Below are 22,292 nucleotides of genomic sequence, written 5' to 3'. Positions count from 1 at the left end.
CATTGAATTAACAAGGGACTAGCATAGATTTGTCCTTCTGTTCTTTCATAATTCAGCTGATCAGTGAAGATGATTGATTTTTCTTTCCTTAGAGGATTTGAAATCCAGAGCTCCTCTTTTCAACTACACTTTGTGTTCTGTTGTTCTTATTCCGCTGGTTCTTCTCCCTTTGGACTAACTTGGCATTTGTTGCCCTGTTAACTTGCTGCTTACTCTCCTGTTCAGTGTTTTGTGTTCTATTATCAGGGATAGGACTTGTAAGTTTTCCATATAGAGGGGGCTGACCATGAAATGCAGTGATGTCTCAGCCACGCTATGGTCTCTGCTTGATTTTATCAGCTGTTCCTGGTGGTGTTTCGAGGTTTAGTGAAAGTTTTGGCCTTATCTTCCCACTCTGGACCTGTTTTAAGAATGAAACTGGTCTGATTGAGAGTCCGGTTCACCCTTGCTGATTTGAATTGTATTGTCTGTTACAGGCTTCAGTTGCCTGAAAACGTGCAGGCTGATCAAGCCATTATCTGCGTTTAGCCCCAGGCAGAATGGATATTTTTGGAAACGGAATCTATGAGGCTAGAGAAGAGTTTCCATAAATTGTGCTGAATGAAAAGAGTATTGCAGCCAATAACCTAAAACTATGTTTTGGAAGTGATTAAAATATGTGGTTTTGGATCCAACTTGACAAAATGCATTACTTGGTAATGCTAATCTGAGTAGAGTAAAAGTAAATAAGCACACTGATGCCATGGCCACTTCTACTGTTGCTCTTGCTGTTGTTGAAGCAAATCTTCAAAGCCAGGGTTGGGGGTGATTGGCTCCTTTTCCCTTTTGAAAATAGGAAGGTGCTTCCTATTTGTTAATAGTTTTTACCATTAATCTTCTGTCTTTGATCTGTCTTCTTATCCACCGTGACACATCCATCATCTTGTTTCAACAGCGTCTCACCCAGGCGTATGAAAGATTGGAGTTCGGGCCAAACTCCCCAGCAGACAGTGGCATGTGCTAGTTGATGATTGTGAGGAATAAAAGCGGTACAGGAAATGTCTAAGTGTTATTTTGATTAGCGTTTGTCAATGCCAGGAGTAGCGTACAAGAGGAGTAGAGACCGAAGACGAGAGCTGCGTCAGCTTCCTTACCTACCCCCATTCCTCCTTCCTGCCTTCTCATCTACCTTTTTTTCTTCTTCCTTCTGTCTTTCAGCGTGGAATTAACCTCTACTTGTTCCTTTGTGGACAGCTGTGGCTTGGTACAATTCCTTGAAAGATTAATTTTAATATTTTGTCATTAGCGTGACTCTAGTAACAATGCAGTTGGCATTAATATTATTGCTTTTCCTAAACTTTCAAAACTTTCATATAATTCAGTTTTCTCTGTTGGTAGATTAGCAAACCTGGGCAGTGTTTCATGGAAAGTCACCTGTCCAGGCTGTGTCTGGCTTCAGTTAACATTTTTTTTCCCTTGAATTTAATGTCACATTTCCTGAATTTAATTTCACAAAGAATGTCTTCAATATGTAAGATTGTTCTTAATATTTTTAGTAATGTAATATTTTTCATCATCTAAGAATCTCTTCTAGAAGTTTCCTTAAAGAAGTATGAGCTTTGACAATATAGCTGGTTATTTTGTCCCATACTTTCACAGCACCTTGCATAAAGAAGTGCTTCCTGTGGTCAGTTTTCTTCCTTGTAGTTTCCACTTGTGCCGTCTAGTGTGTGTTTCAGTGTTTATTTTGAAATTTTTTGGGTTAATATTGTCAATGCCTTCATGGATGTTGAAAACTTGAATCAAGTCCCTTTGTAGGATTCTCTGTTCAAGATTAAAAACATTCAGTTCTTTCTGCCTGTCAGTATACAGTATGGCACTTTTTCTGGGACTGTATCTGGCTTCTCTGATCTGGAAGCAAGTACAGAAGCTTATAAGCACCATGGAGAAAAAAATATTTTTTGCGTTTAAACAAGAAACTTTTTGTGTTTATACAAGCTAGTATTTTGTTTAAATGAGAAACTCATTATGTTTATAGGAGATAATATTGCATTTAAATGAGAAGCTTATTGTGTTTATATGAGATAACCGTGTTAAAATGCGCTAGTTAATTAAAGAAGTTAATTAACAGAATAATGTCGTCACAGTGTCTATTGTTAAAGTCCATGTTACTTTGCGTTGGACAATGTAATTGCATATATAATGTAAGATATTAATATAGTAGGCACTATTGTTCACAAATTAACCTTTTAATGCAATACTATCTCATATAAATGCAAAACGTTTCTCGTGTATTGCAATACTATCTCGTACTAACACAAAAAATCTTTTTTTTTCTTAGTAGTGTAAAAAAGTTTCAGTACAGGTGACCAAATTTGTACATTATGTTTTAAACATAACACCTCTTGATATAGATTTTACATGTTAACTATATCCTAACACTTCATTTTACTGGTCCCTCACATTGTCGAGGGAAAACAGTCCTTTTCATAAGCAGCCTCTTCAACCTCAGTTTCCCTTTTCGTATCTGTAGATTGTTTTTACTACTTGCACGCAGCACCCTACCTTCTCCGCATTGGACTACATTTGCCTAATCTTGAATTTAATTTTATTTCAATCTTGTAGAATTTCATTTGCTGTTACTACAGTGTTTTCGAATCCTCCAGTTCTAATCCTATTTTAGTATTGTCTTGTAAACTTGATTAGTTTCTAACTACCCCAGAATTTAGATCATAGATAGAAATAAGGTGGTCAGGAAGGACAGTACGGTCCTTGTACCCATCCCTACTATTTCCCAGTTTGAGCATTCACCCCTTATACGTTTTAGAGCTGACAGTTTGGTAGTGATATGTCATTTTGTGCTTTGTAGTTTATTTTTTGTTTCCTCTTTCGTGGCAAAGTGACTTTACAAAAAAGGTTTGCAGTGTGAGGCGAAGCTGCATTTTAAAAGCCATGCCGTTGTGTTGTGTCAGCTTTCTGCTGGCTGCTTTTGCAGTACAAGAACAGAGACCTTCAGCTAAATTAAGTTTAGACCCTCTGTATTACGTTTTCCAAGGTACAGTACTTCTCGTAGCACATTTATTCTTTTACATTATTTTAAAAATATTTCGTTTAACGTTGTGAATCCTGTTCTCCGAATATTGTCTTTGTGTCCTCTCCACTCGTTGTCTTTTGCATTTGCAGCACAGTGTTGTCCTGTCCGCTGTTCAGCTCCACCAATACTGAGCCCTGTCATCTTCAGGTCTTCCTCCTCACCCCTGGTATTTATAGACTGAAAGCCTGAGAATGAATTAAATGCTCATTGGATTATTTCAGTCCTCTTGATTGCTGCAGCTTCAGCTGTTCTTTTCCTTTTTTTAATCGCTGACTAAGTTTCCCCTTCAGCCGGCTTGTGCAGGATGGCTTTTGAGAACGGAGTAAAACAGCGCCCCAGACGTGTAATTAAATGAACTTTCATTGTTGGCCTTTTTTAAGATGCGGATCTGTGCTCAGCCATTGTTCTAAGGTCTTAATAAACATTTAGCCTGGTGTTTGCATTGAGTTCTTTCTTATGGGACAAAGAGTGTTGTCATGTACTGCAGAGGCACAGCTGAATTCATTGCGGGTTATTAAAGATCAGACCTGTCTAAGGTTCTCATTACCCTCAATTCTGCATTTTGTGTATTGTGTTAATTCAGCATAGAATAGAGGGAAAGTCAGGGGGCTGACAAGTACATTTACTATTCTAAAGACAGTACAGTAATTATGAAATTTGTACCTAGTTTTTTTCATGCTTTTTTTTCTTTCACTTTCTCTGATGTTGGGAAAAACCCTGTTTTTCTTTTACATGGTGTCAGATTTTCACCTTTAAGCTTCCTGGTTTAGCCTTGTTTTCAAGAGGATTATTAAAAAAACAAGGAACCCACCTGAGCAGCATCACCATCCCCCTTCAGGTTGGCGCAGTCATGTAGGTTGCCAACAGTACCACTGCTGCCCCTGACGCATGGGCCTGTCTGGGCTTAGCTGCTGCTGTGTTCTCATTGGAACAGCCAGGGTAGCTGCTGCTTCAAGGTCTTTGCTTTCTGACGATTTCAAGCATTCCTATAATAGCCGAGGATCACAGTTGGCCCTCATTAATTTGGTACAGCCTGAGCTCTTCCTCCTCCTGTCGTCTTTCTGCCTGTAGGTGAGGTATCTGGATGAGGACAGAGTGTTCACCATCGAGCAGGTGACAGCGATGCTGCTGACGAAATTGAAGGAGACTTCTGAGAGTGCACTGAAAAAGCCAGTGGCAGACTGTGTCATTTCAGTGAGTATGATTAATTTCCTTATCAGCATATTTCACAGGTTGGGGAATTTTAGTATCTTGCCATTTTCCTGGAAAACAGCTATACTGAACTTATTTAAAGGCTGGTGAGCCCTACGGCATTCCTTTCATCGAAAGAAAAGGCTGGTTGCAGTGATAAGAAGAAGAGTTAGCTGAGACATACCGGGTCTGTGGATGTTATGCAGCTTTACGTGCTGAATAACCAGCGTTCACAGACTGTTTGGTATTTATTTTCCTTCAGAGAACAGAACATGGCCTCAGATGTGAACCAGCATTTCGTGACTATGAAGGTTTGCACACAGAAGACAAGTGTTATGTTTATTACAGCTCTAATCCTTGTTTCTGTGCTGAAGTAATTTTAATTAAACACAAAACTACAGCTTTACGTTTTAAAAACTCTTGGAGAATATAAAACAGGATGTTGATTAATCAAAATATTCCAACTTCCAAATTCTGTAACTATTTTTTCCAAAAACCCTTAAGTTTTATTTCAGAATAACACTTTATTCTCCTTGTGGTAGCCCATTCAATATCCCCTGTTCCCCCAGAGGTCCAGTCAGAGTGAAAGAATAAATTATAAATCTGCTTTGCCTTTCGACCTTCCTTTTAGCTACGGCCAATCAACTGACCCCTTTTACTACACACTGAGAGTGTTATAATTTGTTTCCGATGTAACATTCAGTATGCAACTGCAGTATGTGGCTGTAGTTTAAATGCTCAACAAACAGAATCCGTAGTACGTTAAAAAATGTGTTTTTCATGAATGTCAACACCTTTTAATGAATGGTTAGGTTCCTTTGCATTATTTCCAGTGTCTTCTTATGTTGCGATGCCCTTTTGTATTTGCAGCATTTTCTTGTTTACTTGTAGTTGTGCCCCACCCGTTGACCTTGACCGCGCTTCTTTTCCAGGTTCCGAGTTTTTTCACAGACGCAGAGAGGAGGTCCGTGATCGACGCCGCTCAGATTGCTGGGCTGAACTGTCTTCGGCTCATAAACGACACCACTGCAGGTGAGTTGTACAGTTGGAGTCTTGTGTTGTCGTCCACTGCCTCACTGTTCTTAAATCCCTTTGCGAGATGTCATTGACGGTCCTGACTCATGGCATCCTTGTAACTGCTCCCTAGCGTATGTGTAATTTTAATACAGAGGAGCTGAGCTTTAAAAGATCCATCCAAAGTAGGTTATTGGCCCTCTGAGATTACACGTAGCTCAAGTCTCTATCTCTTTACCTTCTGCCCCAAGTATAATGAGGTTCATTGGAGGGGGAATGCCTGTGTCATCTGTGCTGAGCCCCTAAGGAGTCTGAACTGTGCTGAGATATACAGTATAAAGAGATCCCTGTTGTAACACAGTTTTTGGAACATCTGCTGACAGTTGTGCTCGGCTGTCCTCAAACCCAGCTGTGCTCAGTGTTTTCACTCATTCTTTAGCTTTGCATTGCACAAAACAAAAGGAAGCAGGGGAGGTATGAGATAAATTGTGTTTTGGAATGCATTTACAAAATGTATACACACAATAGCAAGATTTGGGACAGACTGAATTTTGCACATTTAGTGCTGAATTGTCTCTTTTGAATCTCTTTCGGAAAAGCTGAACTGGTGGGTTGTTTTTTTAATTCTTTGATCTTTGGGACAAAAGATAATTACTAAGCAATTAAAGTCTCTGGATCACTACATAATGTGGCTACAGAGAAACTATGTCAGATTCAGTATCCTTAACCACAGTGACATTAACACATCAGTAGACACAAAAGCTAAAGGTCAGAAAGATGGCTGCCAGTTTGGTCTGAACCTGTGTGTCTCGTTATTATAAGACACAGATTACAGTGTTAAAGGGGAATTGCAATGTGATTTTTATATTTCGGGGTTAGAAAGAAATGGCATTGATGAGTGCATTCCAAACCACAATGAAAATAAAATGTACACAGTAATGTGTAAAACCTTCAGTTTACACCACAAAATAAATTCCAAAGTATGCACAGTGATTCAGAATGAGGCAGCACAACGTCTGGTGACATGAAGCGACCCTATTAAATTAAAAACAAGCAGGCTTGTGAACACTTCTCTTTTAATCCAATAGAAATGTTGCTCTTGGCTTGGAGAGAGTTTTGCCAGCAAATACAACATACTTGTTAACTCTGCATGCTGGAAGTTGGAACGTTTTTGCGATGAAATGTCTGCTGTGCAACCTGTGTTTATACACTCATACATCACATTACATTAGTCAGTACAGTGACTAGTGAGCAGGAAGGGCAGCGTCACGTCCCAGTTTGTGAAAACTCTCGCTCTCACCCGTGGTGAGAACGGGTGTGCGACAATTTGGCAACTATCCATTACTTTCACAAAGTTCACAATTTTGTACTTAATTCGGAATTTGGGCCAGCAGTTCCCCCTTTAAAGCAATATATTGACTTACTCTGTCCAAGAAAAAACTTAAAATGGGGAAACTGTATTTTATCTTACAACAGGAATGTAAAACATGGCACAAGCTCTCTTTCATCCTGTCATCTCTTAGGTGCTAACATACTGACTCAAGAACCTATTAGTAAGCAGTTTTCTGCACTGTTGTTTCTGTGCACAGCACCATTCTTTGCTAAAAAGCTGTCTCCTGCCTGTACTCTTCAGTCTGATTCGGATTGTGGTCTGAAGTGTAAGGAACAAAAAAAACAGTTTGTGAGGTATTCTCTTATTAAAAAAAAGAAATAGTTTCTCTATTAAAAAAAAGAAAATATTGCCTGCTTTACCCTTTCAAAGCCTCATGTCTGCATCCTTTGAAAGGATGTTTCTGTGGTGCTGGTTTTCTTGTACTGTAAAGCCTAACTCTTGCGTCCTTCTGTTCGCTTTTGTGCAGTTGCTCTGGCTTATGGGATATACAAGCAGGATCTCCCTACCCCAGAGGAGAAGCCCCGCAATGTCGTCTTTGTGGACATTGGGCATTCATCATACCAGGTCAACATTGCTGCTTTCAACAAGGGCAAACTCAAGGTGGGAAACAGTTTTGAAAGTCTACATTGTGATGATCATAGTTTGAGTTTGAAGAGTGATTTAGAAAGCAGCGAAGGTGAACTAAACTTTACATGTTGAAATACGAGAATTTTGTTGCTCGGCATTCATTTGACAGATTAGTCTAATTCATATACAACCACGGCACATAATTTTAATAGCAAGACCGCATAGGAGTTGATATAAGCATGTGTTATTAGGTTGCTTTATGTATTTGAACGGGTTCAGATATTGCAAATCACCTTGCCCTTTTTAAAAATTGTACCCCACTTCATACAAATGAAAATCAAACCTTTTGTCCTTCACACTACGTGTGGCCCTGTCCTCAGGGGAGGGTGGCTCCTGGGCATGAGGAATTAGTTCAGCTTTGCCTGCCTTGACGTCTCTCTGACTCTGCTCAGGTCCTCGCCACCTCCTTTGATTCCTACCTCGGAGGCAGGAACTTCGACGAAGTCTTGGTGGATTATTTCTGCGAGGAGTTCAAGACCAAGTACAAAATCAATGTGAAGGAGAACCCCAGGGCCCTGATCCGACTCACTCAGGAGTGCGAGAAACTAAAGAAACTGATGAGTGCCAACTCCTCCGACCTCCCGATGAACATCGAGTGCTTCATGAACGACATCGACGTGTCTGGGAAGATGAACAGGTACAGAGCCGCACTCGCAGGCTGGCGTAGTCACTCTGGCTGCTTGGAAGAGCCAGGCCGTGCTTTTCGACTGGGTTCGAGCAGAACTAACACTGAGACACGCAGATTATCTTGCCGCTGAAAGGTTTTGAGTTAAAGGGGAACAGTAGTCCCAATTTCTCAGACCAGAAATAATTGACATTATAGAAAAATTGGAATTAAGCATAAATCTTGAACTTTGTGAAAGTACTGTATGGTTGCAATATTGTTGCAACCTACTGGTTGTGGGCAAAGGGCAGGAGTGAGGGTTTGCATGAACCTGCGAGGTAAAGCGACCCTTCCTGCTCACTAGTCCTTGTAATGACTGATGTAATGTGATGTACGAGTGAATAAGTACAGGTTGTGCAGCAGACATTTTACCGCAGAAATGTTCTAACCTGATCTGCATGCAGAGTTACCAAGTAAGTAGTATTTAAAAACGTAATAACCGCTATATTTCTATTGGATTAAAAGAAAAGTATTCCAAAGCCCGTTTGTTTACAGTGTATTGGGGTCACTTCACATCACCTTGTTGCCTTGTTCTGAGTCACAGACAATGGCGGCAATATGGCACTGTGCATACCTGGAAATGTGGTCTCTTTAGGGATGTAAATTGGAGGCTTTACATGTTACTGCGTACATTTGACTTTTATTGTGGTTTAAAATGAACTGATGAGTGGCAATTCTTTTTAACCTCAAAATATAAAAATAGCGTTGTAGTTCCCTTTTAACCCAGGACTGATGCTGTTCATCCCTTTTTGAAAACTTTCTTTTGTTTCTGAGTTACAGTGTTCTAAGTTGTGAAAGATACTCTACCTACTTTGTGAGAATGTCAGAAATGTTGCAACACTCACTGCCAAGGTGTAATGCAAGCTGTAGAATACTGTACAATTTTTTGTTGATTTTGTTGATTGTTGATTTTGAAGTGAAAATAGGATAGGAATACTCATAGAAATGTGAGAATTGAATAATTGTGGTCATTAAAATATTCATCTTTGAATATTTATATTATGACACACATTTTGTTATACTCTTCCTGTTTGAGATGCTCTGTTGTCAGGAATATGTTGAAACCAAAAATGTGAATTATTGAACTTGAAAAGCCAACGTTAGATGTACAGTATCTTTACATTCTTGAGTACTTTGGCTATCATTGCTCATTTAGAGTAACGTGTCTGATTTGAAAATAAAATATATATATTTACAAATAGGGCAGCACAGTGAAGCAGTGGTTAGTATTGCTGCCTCGCAATGCTGGGGTCCTGGGTTCAATTCCAGACCTGTGGTGCTATCGGTCTGGAGTTTGTACCGTACTGTATATTCTCCCTCTGTTAATGTGGGTTTTCCCTGGGTGCTCCGGTTTCCTTCCACCACACAAAGACATAGTGGTAGATTAATTGGCCTCTGAGGAAGTGACCCTGGTGAGAGTGTGTATCTGTGTGTGCCTTGTGATGGACTGGCGTCCTGTCCAGGGTATACCCTGCCTTGCAGGATAAAGCTCTGACTCCACCACAACCCTGAAATGAATAAAGCGGTTAGAAAATGGATGAATGATATTTGGTTCTCTCTTATTCTTTCTAGGGCTCATTTTGAAGAACTGTGTGCTCGCTACCTGGACAGAATTGAAGCACCTCTGAAAGTGGCAATGGAACAAGCTAGTAAGCTGATCTATAGACCCAGATTTCTTTACTTCCACATGCTCAGATAGGTCAAGGGTTTAAACATATAGCAGAGTTTATAAATGAGAGGCCATTTGGGCCCACGTTGCTCATTTGTTTGCTAGCAAAAGAGCCTCGTCCAGCCTGTTCTAGGTATATCCCAGGTAATCAGTTTGGCTGAGTTGTTAGTTCCAGATTCCCAGCTCCCTTAGTATAAAAACACTGATTTCAGTTCTAAATGTACTCCTCCTTAGCCTCCACCTGTGTCCTCAGGTCCTTGGTTCACTCTTGGTCCTGAGATAGCCTTCTGGCTTTGTCAGTGTCTTTCTTGATTTTAAAATACTTCTTTCAAGCTGCATGTAGTCTACTTTGTTCAAAGTTAAAGAGATACAAGTTCTGTTAACCTGTGTATTTAAACTGTTAATTTATGGCCACGAATTATCTTTTGCAACCATTCTTTGGACTGGTTTTAGAGCAGCGATGTCTTTTTATGCTGTCACACCCACACACTGTTTTCTAAGTAACTCAAAGAAATAATAAATAAAAAAATATTGAAGATGCAAGTTACAATAAAAGCAACTAGGGGTTTATGAGAGGTCTCCTCATCCAGATATTGTGCTGAAGCAATAAAAAAGACCAAAAATAAATGTAAGGATGTCTTTTCAAAAGTGTAGTTCAAGTTGAGGGAATTTATGCTGAAATTACAATTAGGTTTTTTTATTTATTTGTATTATTTTGCCTTCAGACTTAAAGTCATGTACCTAGGAACGAGTCAATAGTACTTTTTATGTTAATGTTGGCTCTCTGACATGAAGTTCCACACCAGGGGCAGTGTGTGTCCTGTTGTTCCAGCCTTACACTTTGTTTCGAACAAGAAATGATGTGGAAAAGAGATGACCCGGCCAGAGCATTTCACCTTAGAATCCTGTTTCTCTGTGAATCTTTTTCAAAAGTATTTACCCTGTTTAATAATTGAATGCACAAAGAAAGCATGTTTATTAAGTAAATAAGCAGAATTGTTTCTTTCCCACTTTTGTCTTGTAACATTCTGTAACCTGCTGTTCATGGCTTTTTTGGCAGTAGACTAAAGTTTAGATTAAAGTTTTAATCTTTTTTTCCTTTTTTTTTAAATATAAAATTGGCTTGTTGCAAGGACCCACAACGGACTTTCTGAGCGTGTGCCTTTAAAGGCTGGTGAGGTTTACAGCAGCGGGACCCAACAATCATATTCAAACATTTTCTGGTTTTGCTTAATCTCTGTAAACAAGGTAATATTTGAGCATGTCTCCAAATGTCTTCAATAATTTAACTAAGAACAAGAACTGAACAGATATTTCTGTGGTCCTGATTTGTACATTATTACTTTGGGTTCTTTTTTAAGAAACAGTTAATCTTTTTCCAGGAGCAGATGCCTGCCACATATTTCTGAGTAGATGGATTGTGGATAGAGCAGCTATAGAATATCCTTCTTTCTTAGACTTTTTGGCTAAACATAAGTTATACATACGCCTTAGGGAATATTGCTTTTACACATTAAATTATAGAACAAGAGAAGACTTCAAAATGTTTTGGAAGGAGGGGAGTAGTTTAATTGAAAGGATTTGTTTGTAAAGTGAAAATCTCAGCAGATCTCAGAGGACAATGTGCAAAACTTGAAACACTGTTTTTCTTGCAGACTTCTCTCTGTTGGCTTATCATGGTGCAGAAGAAGCACTTAAGGCTATTGCATTTGCCTTCTTGTCTATTTAATTAAGTTTAAAAGTGCAGATCGCTTGAAGCCAGTACCCTGACTTATTTCACAACATGATTAGAAGGTATCCTTAGATCAATTGGCTATTAACTACCGAATGGCTTGAAGGTGTTAAATGTCTCTGTTGTAAAACATAACTGTTCTTATGTTCTAGATGTACAGCAGTGAATCAGTTAGCTAACTTCGTGTTTGTTATTGCAGAGCTTTGCTTTTCAAACATTTTTACTGTACCTGAAGTGAATTTTGCTGCAGGCTGCACTGAGTGTATAGGTTATGGTCCAATCACCAATACAAAAAAAAAATGTCTGGCTTATGTGACAAGACAGTGTCCATCCTGTGCCGCAGAGCTAACGCGAGAGGACATCTACGCGGTGGAGGTGGTGGGAGGAGGGACCAGGAGCCCAGCCATCAAGGACAGGATCTCCAAGTTCTTCTGTAAAGACATCAGCACCACGCTGAACGCAGACGAGGCTGTGGCACGAGGGTGTGCTCTGCAGGTACAGCCAGCACAGAGACTCGCTCTGCTTGAGTTAATATAATCTTCGAGCAAGGCTTGAAGTCCTCACCATATGCTAGTGCTCATCAGCTATTAGAATATTCCTCTCTTGGAACAAATATACTGGGAAAGAAGAGGAGATTTATAAATTAACAGTGAACAGTAATGTACATTTGAATCTGGTAGAGTAATTTTCTTGGAGAATGTACAGTAACACAGTCGTGCAGTGGTTAGCATTGCTGCCTCACTGTGCTGGGGCCCTGGGGTCAATTCCTGGAGTGCTGTCTGGGTGGAGTTTATTTTTTCTGCTCGTACTGTATCTCCCCGTGTTACTACGAGTTTCCTCCAGCTCCTCAGATTTCCTCCCACATGTCCAGAAACATACTGGTGGGTGAAATGTCTTCTGGAAGATTGGCCCTGATGTGAGTGTGTGCGAGTGTGTGCCCAGCGCTGGACTGGCATTCCATCAGTGTGTACAAGGCCCGGCCCTCATTTCTTGCCAGGTTAGGCTCCAGCTCTCCCATTGCCCTGTAGTGGATAAGCGGATTAGAAAACGGATAGATGGGTGAATGAACATGCAGTATCTGTCCCTAATCAGGACCTCAGTGTGCTTATCTGGACTGACTGCCTTTGCATCTCTGTTCAGAGAGGCATGTCCTCTTTTGTAGTACAAGAAAGTCCTTGATGAAGAAGATGTCTGACTGAGACTTATGAGGAAAGCTGTAAACATGGCGAGAGTGTGTGTTTTCTTTGATAAATCAAGTTGTTGATTTCTCCTTTCTTTTTGTAAGTGTTATAAAGGTTAGGTAATAAACAGTAACACATAGACTAAAAACAGTACAAGTAGCCCATCTTCGTCGACACTGATGAGGAAGTTTACCCCCCAGAAGTGTGATGACAGCCAGATTTGTCTTTCTTGTACAGGGCTGAGTAAAAGTCTGTGAACCCCCTAGGTTGGTCCATATTCTTGTATATTTTAGTCCTAAAACGTAATTAAATCTACATGAAAGTCTTATTAATAGAGGGAGATATTCACAAAAAATTTTCTCAGAGCTTTACTGCAAATGCTGTTGCGGCTAAGGTGAACATCTGTTGTCTGTTAAATCATCAGTTCAGGAAAGCAAACATATTAGGCTAGGCATTACAGTGAAAAAATGGGAACAGTTTTCTTGTCTTCCCCAGGCTGTGGCCTTTCAAAAGTTTTGAACAGAAATACTATAATGTAATTCAGGAGTTACGTACAGGAATCTTGTCTTTGTGGAGGTTACGCATTTCAGTGCCACGCTACAGTGAAGAAGATGCTTCAGCTGTCAAGAACAGCTACACAGAAGTGGGTGAGCTAGGTCATACACAAGAGCTCATTGAAGAGGCCCCAAATACATTATTTTAGCTTATATTTTAAAATTATATTAGCATTATTTTAATAAAAAACTATTATCCTATACATGTAAACTTAAATTTGTCACTCTTAGCTTATAATTGCGATCTCTGTTGATTAGGAAAGCTGTATTGATCAAGTTTAAGTAGAGAGCTGCGTCAGCATGCATAGGATGTAAAGGAACAAGTAAAGGTTTATTCCGTGCTGAAAAGAAAAGAGACACAGCGTTTCGCAGTCTTCTTTTCAGCATGGAGTAAAATCTTTACTTGTTCTGTTGTATTGAACAAGGCCTCATACTGAATCAGCCATCTCTTGTCTACTGTTAAGTGAGAGGGCCCAGCTGGGACAGCACTCCTCTTATTTATCAAGTATAATTAGAGTGCAGATAGGAACTTCATCACAACATTGTCTCTTTCAGACAGTGCTGCCTCAGTGTAAAAAAAATAGTTGGAGTGTTTAAAATGCACTTGTTGAATCATGAAACTCTTTTTTTGGTAAAACGTCGAAATATTCTGGTCTCAAAAGTACAAAGAATGCAGTACCATGAAGAATGTGAAATATTCATAAGTCAAGTATTTATTTGGTTGTCTAAGCCCAGCTGGGATTCCTGGCCAGTGCTACATTCTTAGTTTAGAAGGGAATCTCTTATAACAGTGCACTGGGGCTACACTGGCATAAAAATAGACTTTCGCAATTCCATGAAGTACAGATGTGCTACTACTATTTAAAGGATCTTACGCTCCATTTTCTTTTGCTCCTAGAGATTCGCAAGGGGGAAGAGGTTTGAGCTGGTGTAAATTTAGGAATTCACTGAATAAATGATATTTACTTTTTCAGGCACAGCAAGCAATAATTGTAAATAAAATTGTAGTACAATGAAAGCAGTATTCATATACTCTCATATATATATATACTCTCATATACTCTCTTGAGAGCTCATATTCATGGCTCTCAAGAGTATTCATATTCCCCATGGGCAAGAAGCTGTCTGTTTTGGCATAGCAGGTTCAGGGATATTCCTAACACTTATTTGAATTTAATGTCCTGCTGCTACGATATTTAAAGTACATCAGACTCTTTTGTGTTCCTGCCAGAACCATTGCAGTATATGATAGTATGCACACTTGAAAATGAGAAGATACTTTTATTTGCTTTTTTCTTTTCTTTTCCCAGGTCTCATTGTGTTTTTAAGCACTATTTTTTTATTTTTTTCCCTCACATGTAACTGACTTGTCCCTTGAAGAAGAATTAAAGTTATCTTAACAGCTCATAAACCTAGCAACAAGCTCCCTGCCCTCAGTGACATCATCATTGCGGTTTCTCTCTCTGTTGGCAGTGTGCTATCCTCTCTCCGGCGTTTAAAGTGCGGGAATTCTCCATCACAGACGTGGTGCCGTTTCCCATTACCCTGAGGTGGAAATCCTCATCGGATGAGGGGGTTGGGTAAGGACCACACTATGTTCTGTTTTAAAGTGAATAATGGCCAGTTAGGTACTTCCCATTAATTTACAGTTTCTGTTGTGTCTTGCAGACTTAATTATTTAATCTGGGATTGTCTGTGCTTGATTACACTGCTCTAATGTAACTTTTTCCTAAGCAAAGGCTTTAATGAACATGTTACATGAAAATTGGTTTCAGTGAAAGAAGAAAAGGCTTGAAAGTTTCCACAAAGTTAATAACTGACAACTTAACAAAACGTCAGAAGTGAACTCATTGTCAGTGTTCTTACTGATGTTAATTATGAGATATTATTTTCATCATTATGGAGATAAATGTGCCATTCATGAATAGGACTAGCATATTTGTTTGGTAATAGCTGGGCTACACTTTTTTCAGTTTAGGTTTTTGTCAGGTCTAATGTGGTTGGTTCTTGTGGAAACATACAAGCAGGCTGCAATAAAAGTTATAATTATTATGCATCACAAATACCCAGCCACTGAATGTATAAGAAATGAAAAGATATCCTAAAAGCACTATGTTATGAATGAATATACTGTAAAGAGGGCTCCTTACTGTTGTTTTTTACATAATCTCAGCATGCCATGATATTTCTAACAAACATACCATCATAGGCAACATGACTTCTCATTAGCCCCATAAATCCAGTCCAACTCCCATTAATACTTCCAACTTCCAACTTGATAATCCACACCCACTGATGAGCTCTGCTCATAGCTGTGACTCATCCTTTCCATTCTAAATTAGCCATCTACCTTACTGCCTGTTCATCTGCCTTTAAGAAGGCACTTGGCACAGAAACAGTCTTGAAATGAGTCCAGTGTCTTCACAGCTATGGAGTTCATGTACATGTTATGACATTTTAGGAAATGCTCAACAGCAGTGACACCATACAGTGCATTGCCTTTCTGTCAGATTAATACTTTCTCTCTTTCTACACATTTTTGCAGAAATACATTTACCCAGTAATTTGCAAAATCAGTTTCTTCGCTGAATTGCCAAATTGCTTTATTTGCTTAAATTGTACTCTCAAGAAATACACAGCTGTATTTTAGTAATAAACAAAGCATTGGTTAGTTCCACACTTAAAGTTAGTTAAAAAACACAACATGATGATTTTTCTTCCTACTTTTCAGGGTGGAATTAGACTCTAATTGTTTGTTTGCTGCCCACACACAGATACAGCTCACGGCTCAGACACAAATTTTACTAACGTCTCATGCAAAAGTCTGTTAAAATCAGTCTGCTGGTAATATCTGCTAAAATATTATTTGCTTTGATTATTTCATGCTATTCTCTATGAGCCACAATGTGTGGCTGATGCAGTTCAGGAGCTGTAAAATCATCTGGTAGAATGCATTGGTTGAATATTTTTTCTAGGATTCTACGATAATGAAGTGTACTGTTCATACAGAATGTGGAAAATACCTACAGTAGAAACCATGTACCATGCTGGCTCCACTTTGGTGTGCCAGTATTAAAAAGACATACATTTGTGTTACTCTAATGGGAAGGCACGGAGTCAAGGAATTCTGAACATCTCTTCCAAAACATGTTCCCTGTATTTCTAAAACAAACCCCATTTCTTTACTGCAATTGTGTTGTTTCAGTCTGTGCAGATTGGTGCTGCCCTATCAGTCAAGAGAGAACTAGCATTTATGCCAGAATTTGAAATTCTAATCCAGTAGGATAGTTGTGAAACTGAGTTTTACCAAGCTCAACACGTGACAGAAATGTAGGAGGCGGTTGGATGAGTTGATTAAGTCTGTGGGGAATTTCCAATTAAAAGGGGAAAAAGATGCTGTTATACTTTCCTGATTCGCTCTCAGCACAGACAGTGTATCATTTACAATCAAACCATTATATTGCTTATGTTTTTTCACTTATGTTCAATTATATGATTAAATCTGTTTTTTTCAGTTATATATAGGGTATACATTTTCAGCTTGTTTCATTTAAATGTGTAAAACCCATGGCAAGCTGCAGTTGTTTTTTGTTAATCAGTCTTAAGAAAGGAATTCTTGGCAGAGTATATTATCAGTATATTATAATAACACATTTCCATGGATTAAAAGATTAAGCAATTATATTGTGACAAAATACAGATCTTTAAGTAATTATAATGTTGAAGATATCCGGCATTATACAGCATCCATCTGTGTAAATGTTTTAGGTGTTTTTAATGATTAAATATCCATATTTGTCAATGGCATTTTTGGAAAATGTGATATGAGAAAATGTTTTCCTGATATCTTAATTTTTAACAGAAATGTACCTATTTCTTCTCTACATAATATACCCATAAACTGTTAAACAGAATTCGTGAAATGTCCATGAGAAAGAATATGTTTGTTGGTTTGTAAATTCCTTTATCCATCTGTTACTGCAAGCATTATTTCAACAGGGCTCCCAAGTGGCACTTGAGCCGAGCCGAGGTTGAGCAGTATGATGCAGCCTGACTTATGTCTCTATTCGACTGTAACTGTGACTCCTCAAGTAGAGCCACACAGTCTGTAGAATGTGAACAAAGTCACTTTTCTGTACAGTTTTGGATTTTGTCGTGCCTATTTTGAACTAAATGTATGTTTATTTTTATAATGCAGGGAGTGCGAAGTGTTCAGCAAGAACCATCCAGCTCCCTTCTCTAAGGTCATTACTTTCCACAAGAAGGAGCCTTTTGACTTGGAAGCCTTTTACAGCAACCCACAAGAGCTGCCATATCCAGATACTAGAATAGGTGAGAACACCGCACTAACAACTTGGAATAAGATCTACACATTCAGCACTTGTAATATATTAGTACGATGTTAATAAAAGGGTATTGAGTGACTCAAACCAATGTTTAAGTACATTTACAATATTATGTACAGTTCTGGTCATGTTGTTACAAAAAATAAATTTCTGATCAACCAGACACATGGCTGGAATCAAACAGGCTCTAAAACCTTTCTAGTCTTGAACAGAGAAAACTACAAGGGGATTTGATTTTTAAAGAAGGATTCAAAATCCTCAAAAAGCATTGACAGAATCAACAGTGAAACCTGAACCAGACAATGTCGAAACTGTGAGTGGGCCTCAGCTTTTTTCTCTGCACTTCTAGACTTTTTTTAAACAAAGTTGTCAGAATACAGACATTTTATTCAGTGAAATACACCTGCTGACAAAGGGGAACCCCTTGTTTTAGGGACTAATATGTGTAAAGATAGGATGATTAGATACAGAACCTCCAGTATTAGATACAGAATCTACAGTATTTTTGATATATCTAATTTTATATTTAAATGTAAACTGTGGCATAATGCTGGGGCATGTTCAGTGTGGAGGCAGAGCCCTGGATTAAGGGTGTCACATTGCCTTCACAACCACAGCTGCAGCTCATCCTTAATCGGCCAGCTGACAGCTGTGACAGCTTTAAGACACACTGTGCACCTCGACACAGAGACACAGGGACGAGCAGACCCCACAAGGGGAGAACCTTCCAGTGACAGTCCCGGAGGGGATTGTGACGAGAGAGTAGGGCTGCGTTTTCCCTTCATTTTATGTTTTTCTTTTTCTCCCGGCCCGACGTGTATCGCCACTGAGACAGATTGAGTTCTTTTGTGTTGTGGCCACACAATACGATAGAGAGGGTAAGTCCAGTCTGGATACCGCTGTCCCAAGCGGTTCTTTTCCCCAGGCGGGATCCCGTTAAATAGGGGCAGTCCAGCCTGGACGCCGCTGTGCAAAGCGACGCATTTTTCTTTTTTTCCTCGTTTTTTTCTGTTTTGTGGGGTTTTTTTCCCGGTTTTTGCTAACCTCACACTGGTGCCTCTGCCCCCTCAGATGGGGTGTCAACTCTTACCAGTGTTCACCGCGGCTCCTCCGACTCCCGCCTTGTTACAAAACAATAAACGGCAATGGAAAACTTGTCAAATTCATTTTAAATGACACAATTATATTCCCCAATGTGTTGTGTGACCTGAACTGTTAACCTAGATGGGAATGCAGAGGTCAAACGCAGGCTTGGAAAGGTTGTGTTGCTAAACAGAATGGTGTTAACATTGTTGGTCACACGTTTATTAAAAGCGTTCATCCTCATAGCACCAAGTGCTGTGTGGAGTGATGTTGGCACAGGATGAGATGCAGCTGGGAGCCCTAAGCACTGTTGAAAATTAACATGGATTAAGGTTTTGATAGTACTGCCTTCTTAGTATCTTCTCCAAGTGGATATACAGTAACTGATCTATAAATACAGTAGGTGAATAAGACATCGCATCCCCTGAAACCAGATGTTCCTGTTAGTCAGTGTAGAGATTTGGTTATTGCAGCTCCCATATTTCTATATTTTCAGTATTTTTCCGTATTGAAGAGTAAAATTTATTGTGATGCTTATTCTCTTGACGTTAATTTCCTAACTGAACATGGCTGACTTGGGGCTTAGATGGATTTCGTGGATCCCTTAACTTCCACCGTAAAAAGGCAAATTCTTGGACATTTAACTAGTATTGTTAGTGAATTTATTTTTTATGAAGAGAATATTTTGAAAGAAACTTATACGCTCCTCTCTTCCAGGATGGTTCACTGTGCAGAATGTCATTCCCCAGCCAGATGGGGACAACTCCAAAGTGAAGGTCAAAGTTCGTGTCAACATTCACGGGATCTTCAGTGTGTCGAGCGCGTCTCTGATTGAGAAGCAGAAGGGCGAAGCCGACGACGTTCCCATGGACACCGAACCCACTGTCCAGAATGAGGGCAAACAGGAGGAGAAGGTAAGGGAGTTGGAAGATTTTTATGTCTCAAAATATATCATCCATTTATTCTGGGGAAAAAAAAGTGTTCAGCTTCTCTAGTCAACCAGTAGTTCTCACAGATTAGACCACCAGCAGGAAGCCTTCAGGTTGAAACCTTATTTCCTTTTCCTTTTTTGTTTACAGTCAATTTCATACCATATCCCTCTCTGTGGTGGTTTTGATGTCCTGTTTTGCCTGCTTTTTCACTCATGGGCCATATTTTCCCCCTTCTTCTTTTGTCTTCTATATTAAAGTCAATTTGACAGCTACATCTCTGAGGCAAGAGCAGTGTGCCAGCACTCAAGTCATGTATCAGTTACAGACAATGGTATCTGGAAAGATCACATTAACAGGACTCAGTTATCTAGTCATGACAGTGTACACCATTTTGCAGTTTAAAATGTCATTCTTTGACCCCTTCAACTAAATGTAATCCACAAGGTTAAGCATAGTCAGTCAGTGGCTAGGCTCAAATTCTTCTGGTTAGCTTTTTCGTGTAGGATTTTATGGCTAATTCAGTACTTCTTGCCTCTAAGTTTGTGCCTGTATTTATCTTAGTCTTTTTAAATCTACTAAAATTACCTTATCTTTAATGGATACAAAAGTATTTGAAAATGAAAGTCTTTAATGGCCACAAATAAAGACAGAAGGTGTAACTCATTCTCAGTTGAATAACAGCAATACAGTATTAACGACAATCTTTTTTCATCCTGGATACATGATTTGACACAAGTCCCAGTGCGTTTCATGCTGTGACTACTCCGGGGCCACAGTACTGTAGCAGATGTCTTATAATAGATGGGTCCCAGGCAGGAGACAAACATAGCTGTAAGTTACAGAAAAACAGTGCAATGAAACGCAAACAAAATTTTAGCTCCGCTTTGAGCTCTAAGTTTCTTTTTTTATCGGTCCTCTCTAAAAACACAGTTGGGCAGCTAAGTGGCTTACTAGCACCACAAACTCTATCAAATGTGTCACATGTTCTAAGCTTAACAGTCAGCCATTTGCTTCCTTCATCTTCCTTGTAGTGCATCAAATAACAGAGGACCTGATAGGTTCGACTAGACATGGAATACAGACTAACAACTGGAGGCCTCTGCTTCCTGGTTTTTAACCCGAACAATAGGGTTCTTCCGATTAGTCAGGTGACTGAGGGCAGCATGTTATTATCCACAGTTTCCTGGGGAATGTATTTCAGATGAGATCCATCATCTTGTCCAATTTTACTGTCCTCTCACAGCACATTTTATTTTTTAATTTGCTCCTATCTTAGTAATGTGTGGTATATGCTTGTTCTCTCTGAACCATTGCGACACACCGGGACCTAGTTTAAAATAACTGCCTTTCTGCTTAGTGTCTGGTTTATATTTCTTTTGTCTTGTCTGAATTACTGTTATCTGCAGAATCTGTCAGCTGTTTGTATGCCAGGTACTGAGCTTTCTCAAAATTCCAGCAAATTTCACTCCATGTAAAATTGGCATACCTACATTCCAATTAAGAATATGGATTATTCAATGGGAAACACCAAATACATTTAGTGCTTGGAAACTGATTTTTTCCTTAAGTGTTGACAGACTACTTTTTTATTACAGTACATCCAGGACACAAGTGGAAATGGCCTGATTTTCCATAATGATTCCATAGTTTATTGCAATAATTTAGCAATATGATGTGATTAACAGTGAATATTCCCATTAGAGCACTGAACAACGTGCCTGTTTGCATCTTTGTCAATAGAATCGCAGAGAAGGCTTCTGTTAAAATCTGTTTTTTATAAGTAAAGTTAACATCTTCCTTGTAGTGCAGATCCTTGATGTTTTTTTTCTAATATACAAACCTGACAAAAACTGGCTGTAATCGGGTTTTCCTTTTGAATGTGTTATCGTTCCAGCTTGGTACATACTGTAGGTACTGTAGATGGTATCTGGGTTATTTTTTCACTCAAGACCTCTCTGTTTCTTTATTCTCTTGTTCTGAAGCAGCATCCCTCTGTTCTCATTGAAGATGACAGCTATAACTATGAGGAGGAGGTTTGTGATGAATGTGTTCATTACCGCATAATGCCTTCTTTTCACTTAAATCCTTCTCGTATGAAAAAGAAAATGTCGCTGGTTACCCACCAGGCGGCCCAATGCTGGAATTCTCGGAATTCCCAGTGAGAAAAAGGCATTAGCAGGCTTTGTATCCCACAACCAAACTCAAGATTTGTGTGGTCAAGGAGATGTGTCTCACTTTGCTCTAGGGAGTGTGGTACTTTAGGATACATGACTTGGGAAAAGTGGAATTGTTATGAAAAGAAATACGTCTCCACATCATTGTTGTTTATCTTTTGTAAATTCTACACTAGTTCCATGACGGCATCCCCACCTGACTATTTCAATATTTTGCTTATCCTCTGGCATTCCCACTGTTCACTGCATTATTGTTCTGTGTTCGTAGTTATAGATTCTTTAGATGGGCAGAATCTGTTTTTCATTTCCTGCTTAAAGGGCTTCACTGTGATAAAAGATGTTGATTATAATTTCACCATTCTTTGCCATTTAGGATCTTTCTTACCTTCCCTGTAGTAAAAGGAAGTTACATAGATAAGCTGAAGCTATTATCTTGTAGACTCATGAAGTGTTGGGTAATAAATTTGATAATGGTGTTATTATTCATACTGATGCGCAATGCAAACGCAACAGTCTTAAATCAGTTATTTAAATTTTAAAGAATGAACAGATTGATTTTTTTAACAGCATGGTTTCTTGGGATAACGAAGAACTGAGCTCAAGTTGCATTTCTTAAATCTGCCTGGTGTTCAGTGTTTGATGTTTCAGATGGGTTTTAT

At 39.1% G+C, this 22,292-nt stretch overlaps 1 protein-coding gene across 1 annotated transcript in view; it reads left to right on the top strand.

Annotated features, from left to right (window-relative positions):
- Nucleotides 1-22,292, top strand: part of hspa4l (heat shock protein 4 like) — a 49,566-nt gene that overhangs the window by 17,724 nt on the left and 9,550 nt on the right. Inside the window, exons 4-12 of the mRNA XM_088928709.1 lie at nucleotides 4,145-4,267; nucleotides 5,197-5,296; nucleotides 7,138-7,271; nucleotides 7,691-7,935; nucleotides 9,535-9,611; nucleotides 11,707-11,858; nucleotides 14,572-14,678; nucleotides 17,297-17,430; nucleotides 19,245-19,441. Of these exons, the coding sequence (XP_088784835.1) occupies nucleotides 4,145-4,267; nucleotides 5,197-5,296; nucleotides 7,138-7,271; nucleotides 7,691-7,935; nucleotides 9,535-9,611; nucleotides 11,707-11,858; nucleotides 14,572-14,678; nucleotides 17,297-17,430; nucleotides 19,245-19,441 (1,269 nt within the window). The remainder of the gene's footprint in view (nucleotides 1-4,144; nucleotides 4,268-5,196; nucleotides 5,297-7,137; nucleotides 7,272-7,690; nucleotides 7,936-9,534; nucleotides 9,612-11,706; nucleotides 11,859-14,571; nucleotides 14,679-17,296; nucleotides 17,431-19,244; nucleotides 19,442-22,292) is intronic.

The sequence above is a fragment of the Atractosteus spatula genome, chromosome 1 (genome assembly GCF_055471065.1).
Source record: "Atractosteus spatula isolate fAtrSpa1 chromosome 1, fAtrSpa1.hap1, whole genome shotgun sequence".
NCBI lineage: Eukaryota > Metazoa > Chordata > Actinopteri > Semionotiformes > Lepisosteidae > Atractosteus > Atractosteus spatula.
This window is presented reverse-complemented; position numbering and strand designations above follow the sequence as displayed.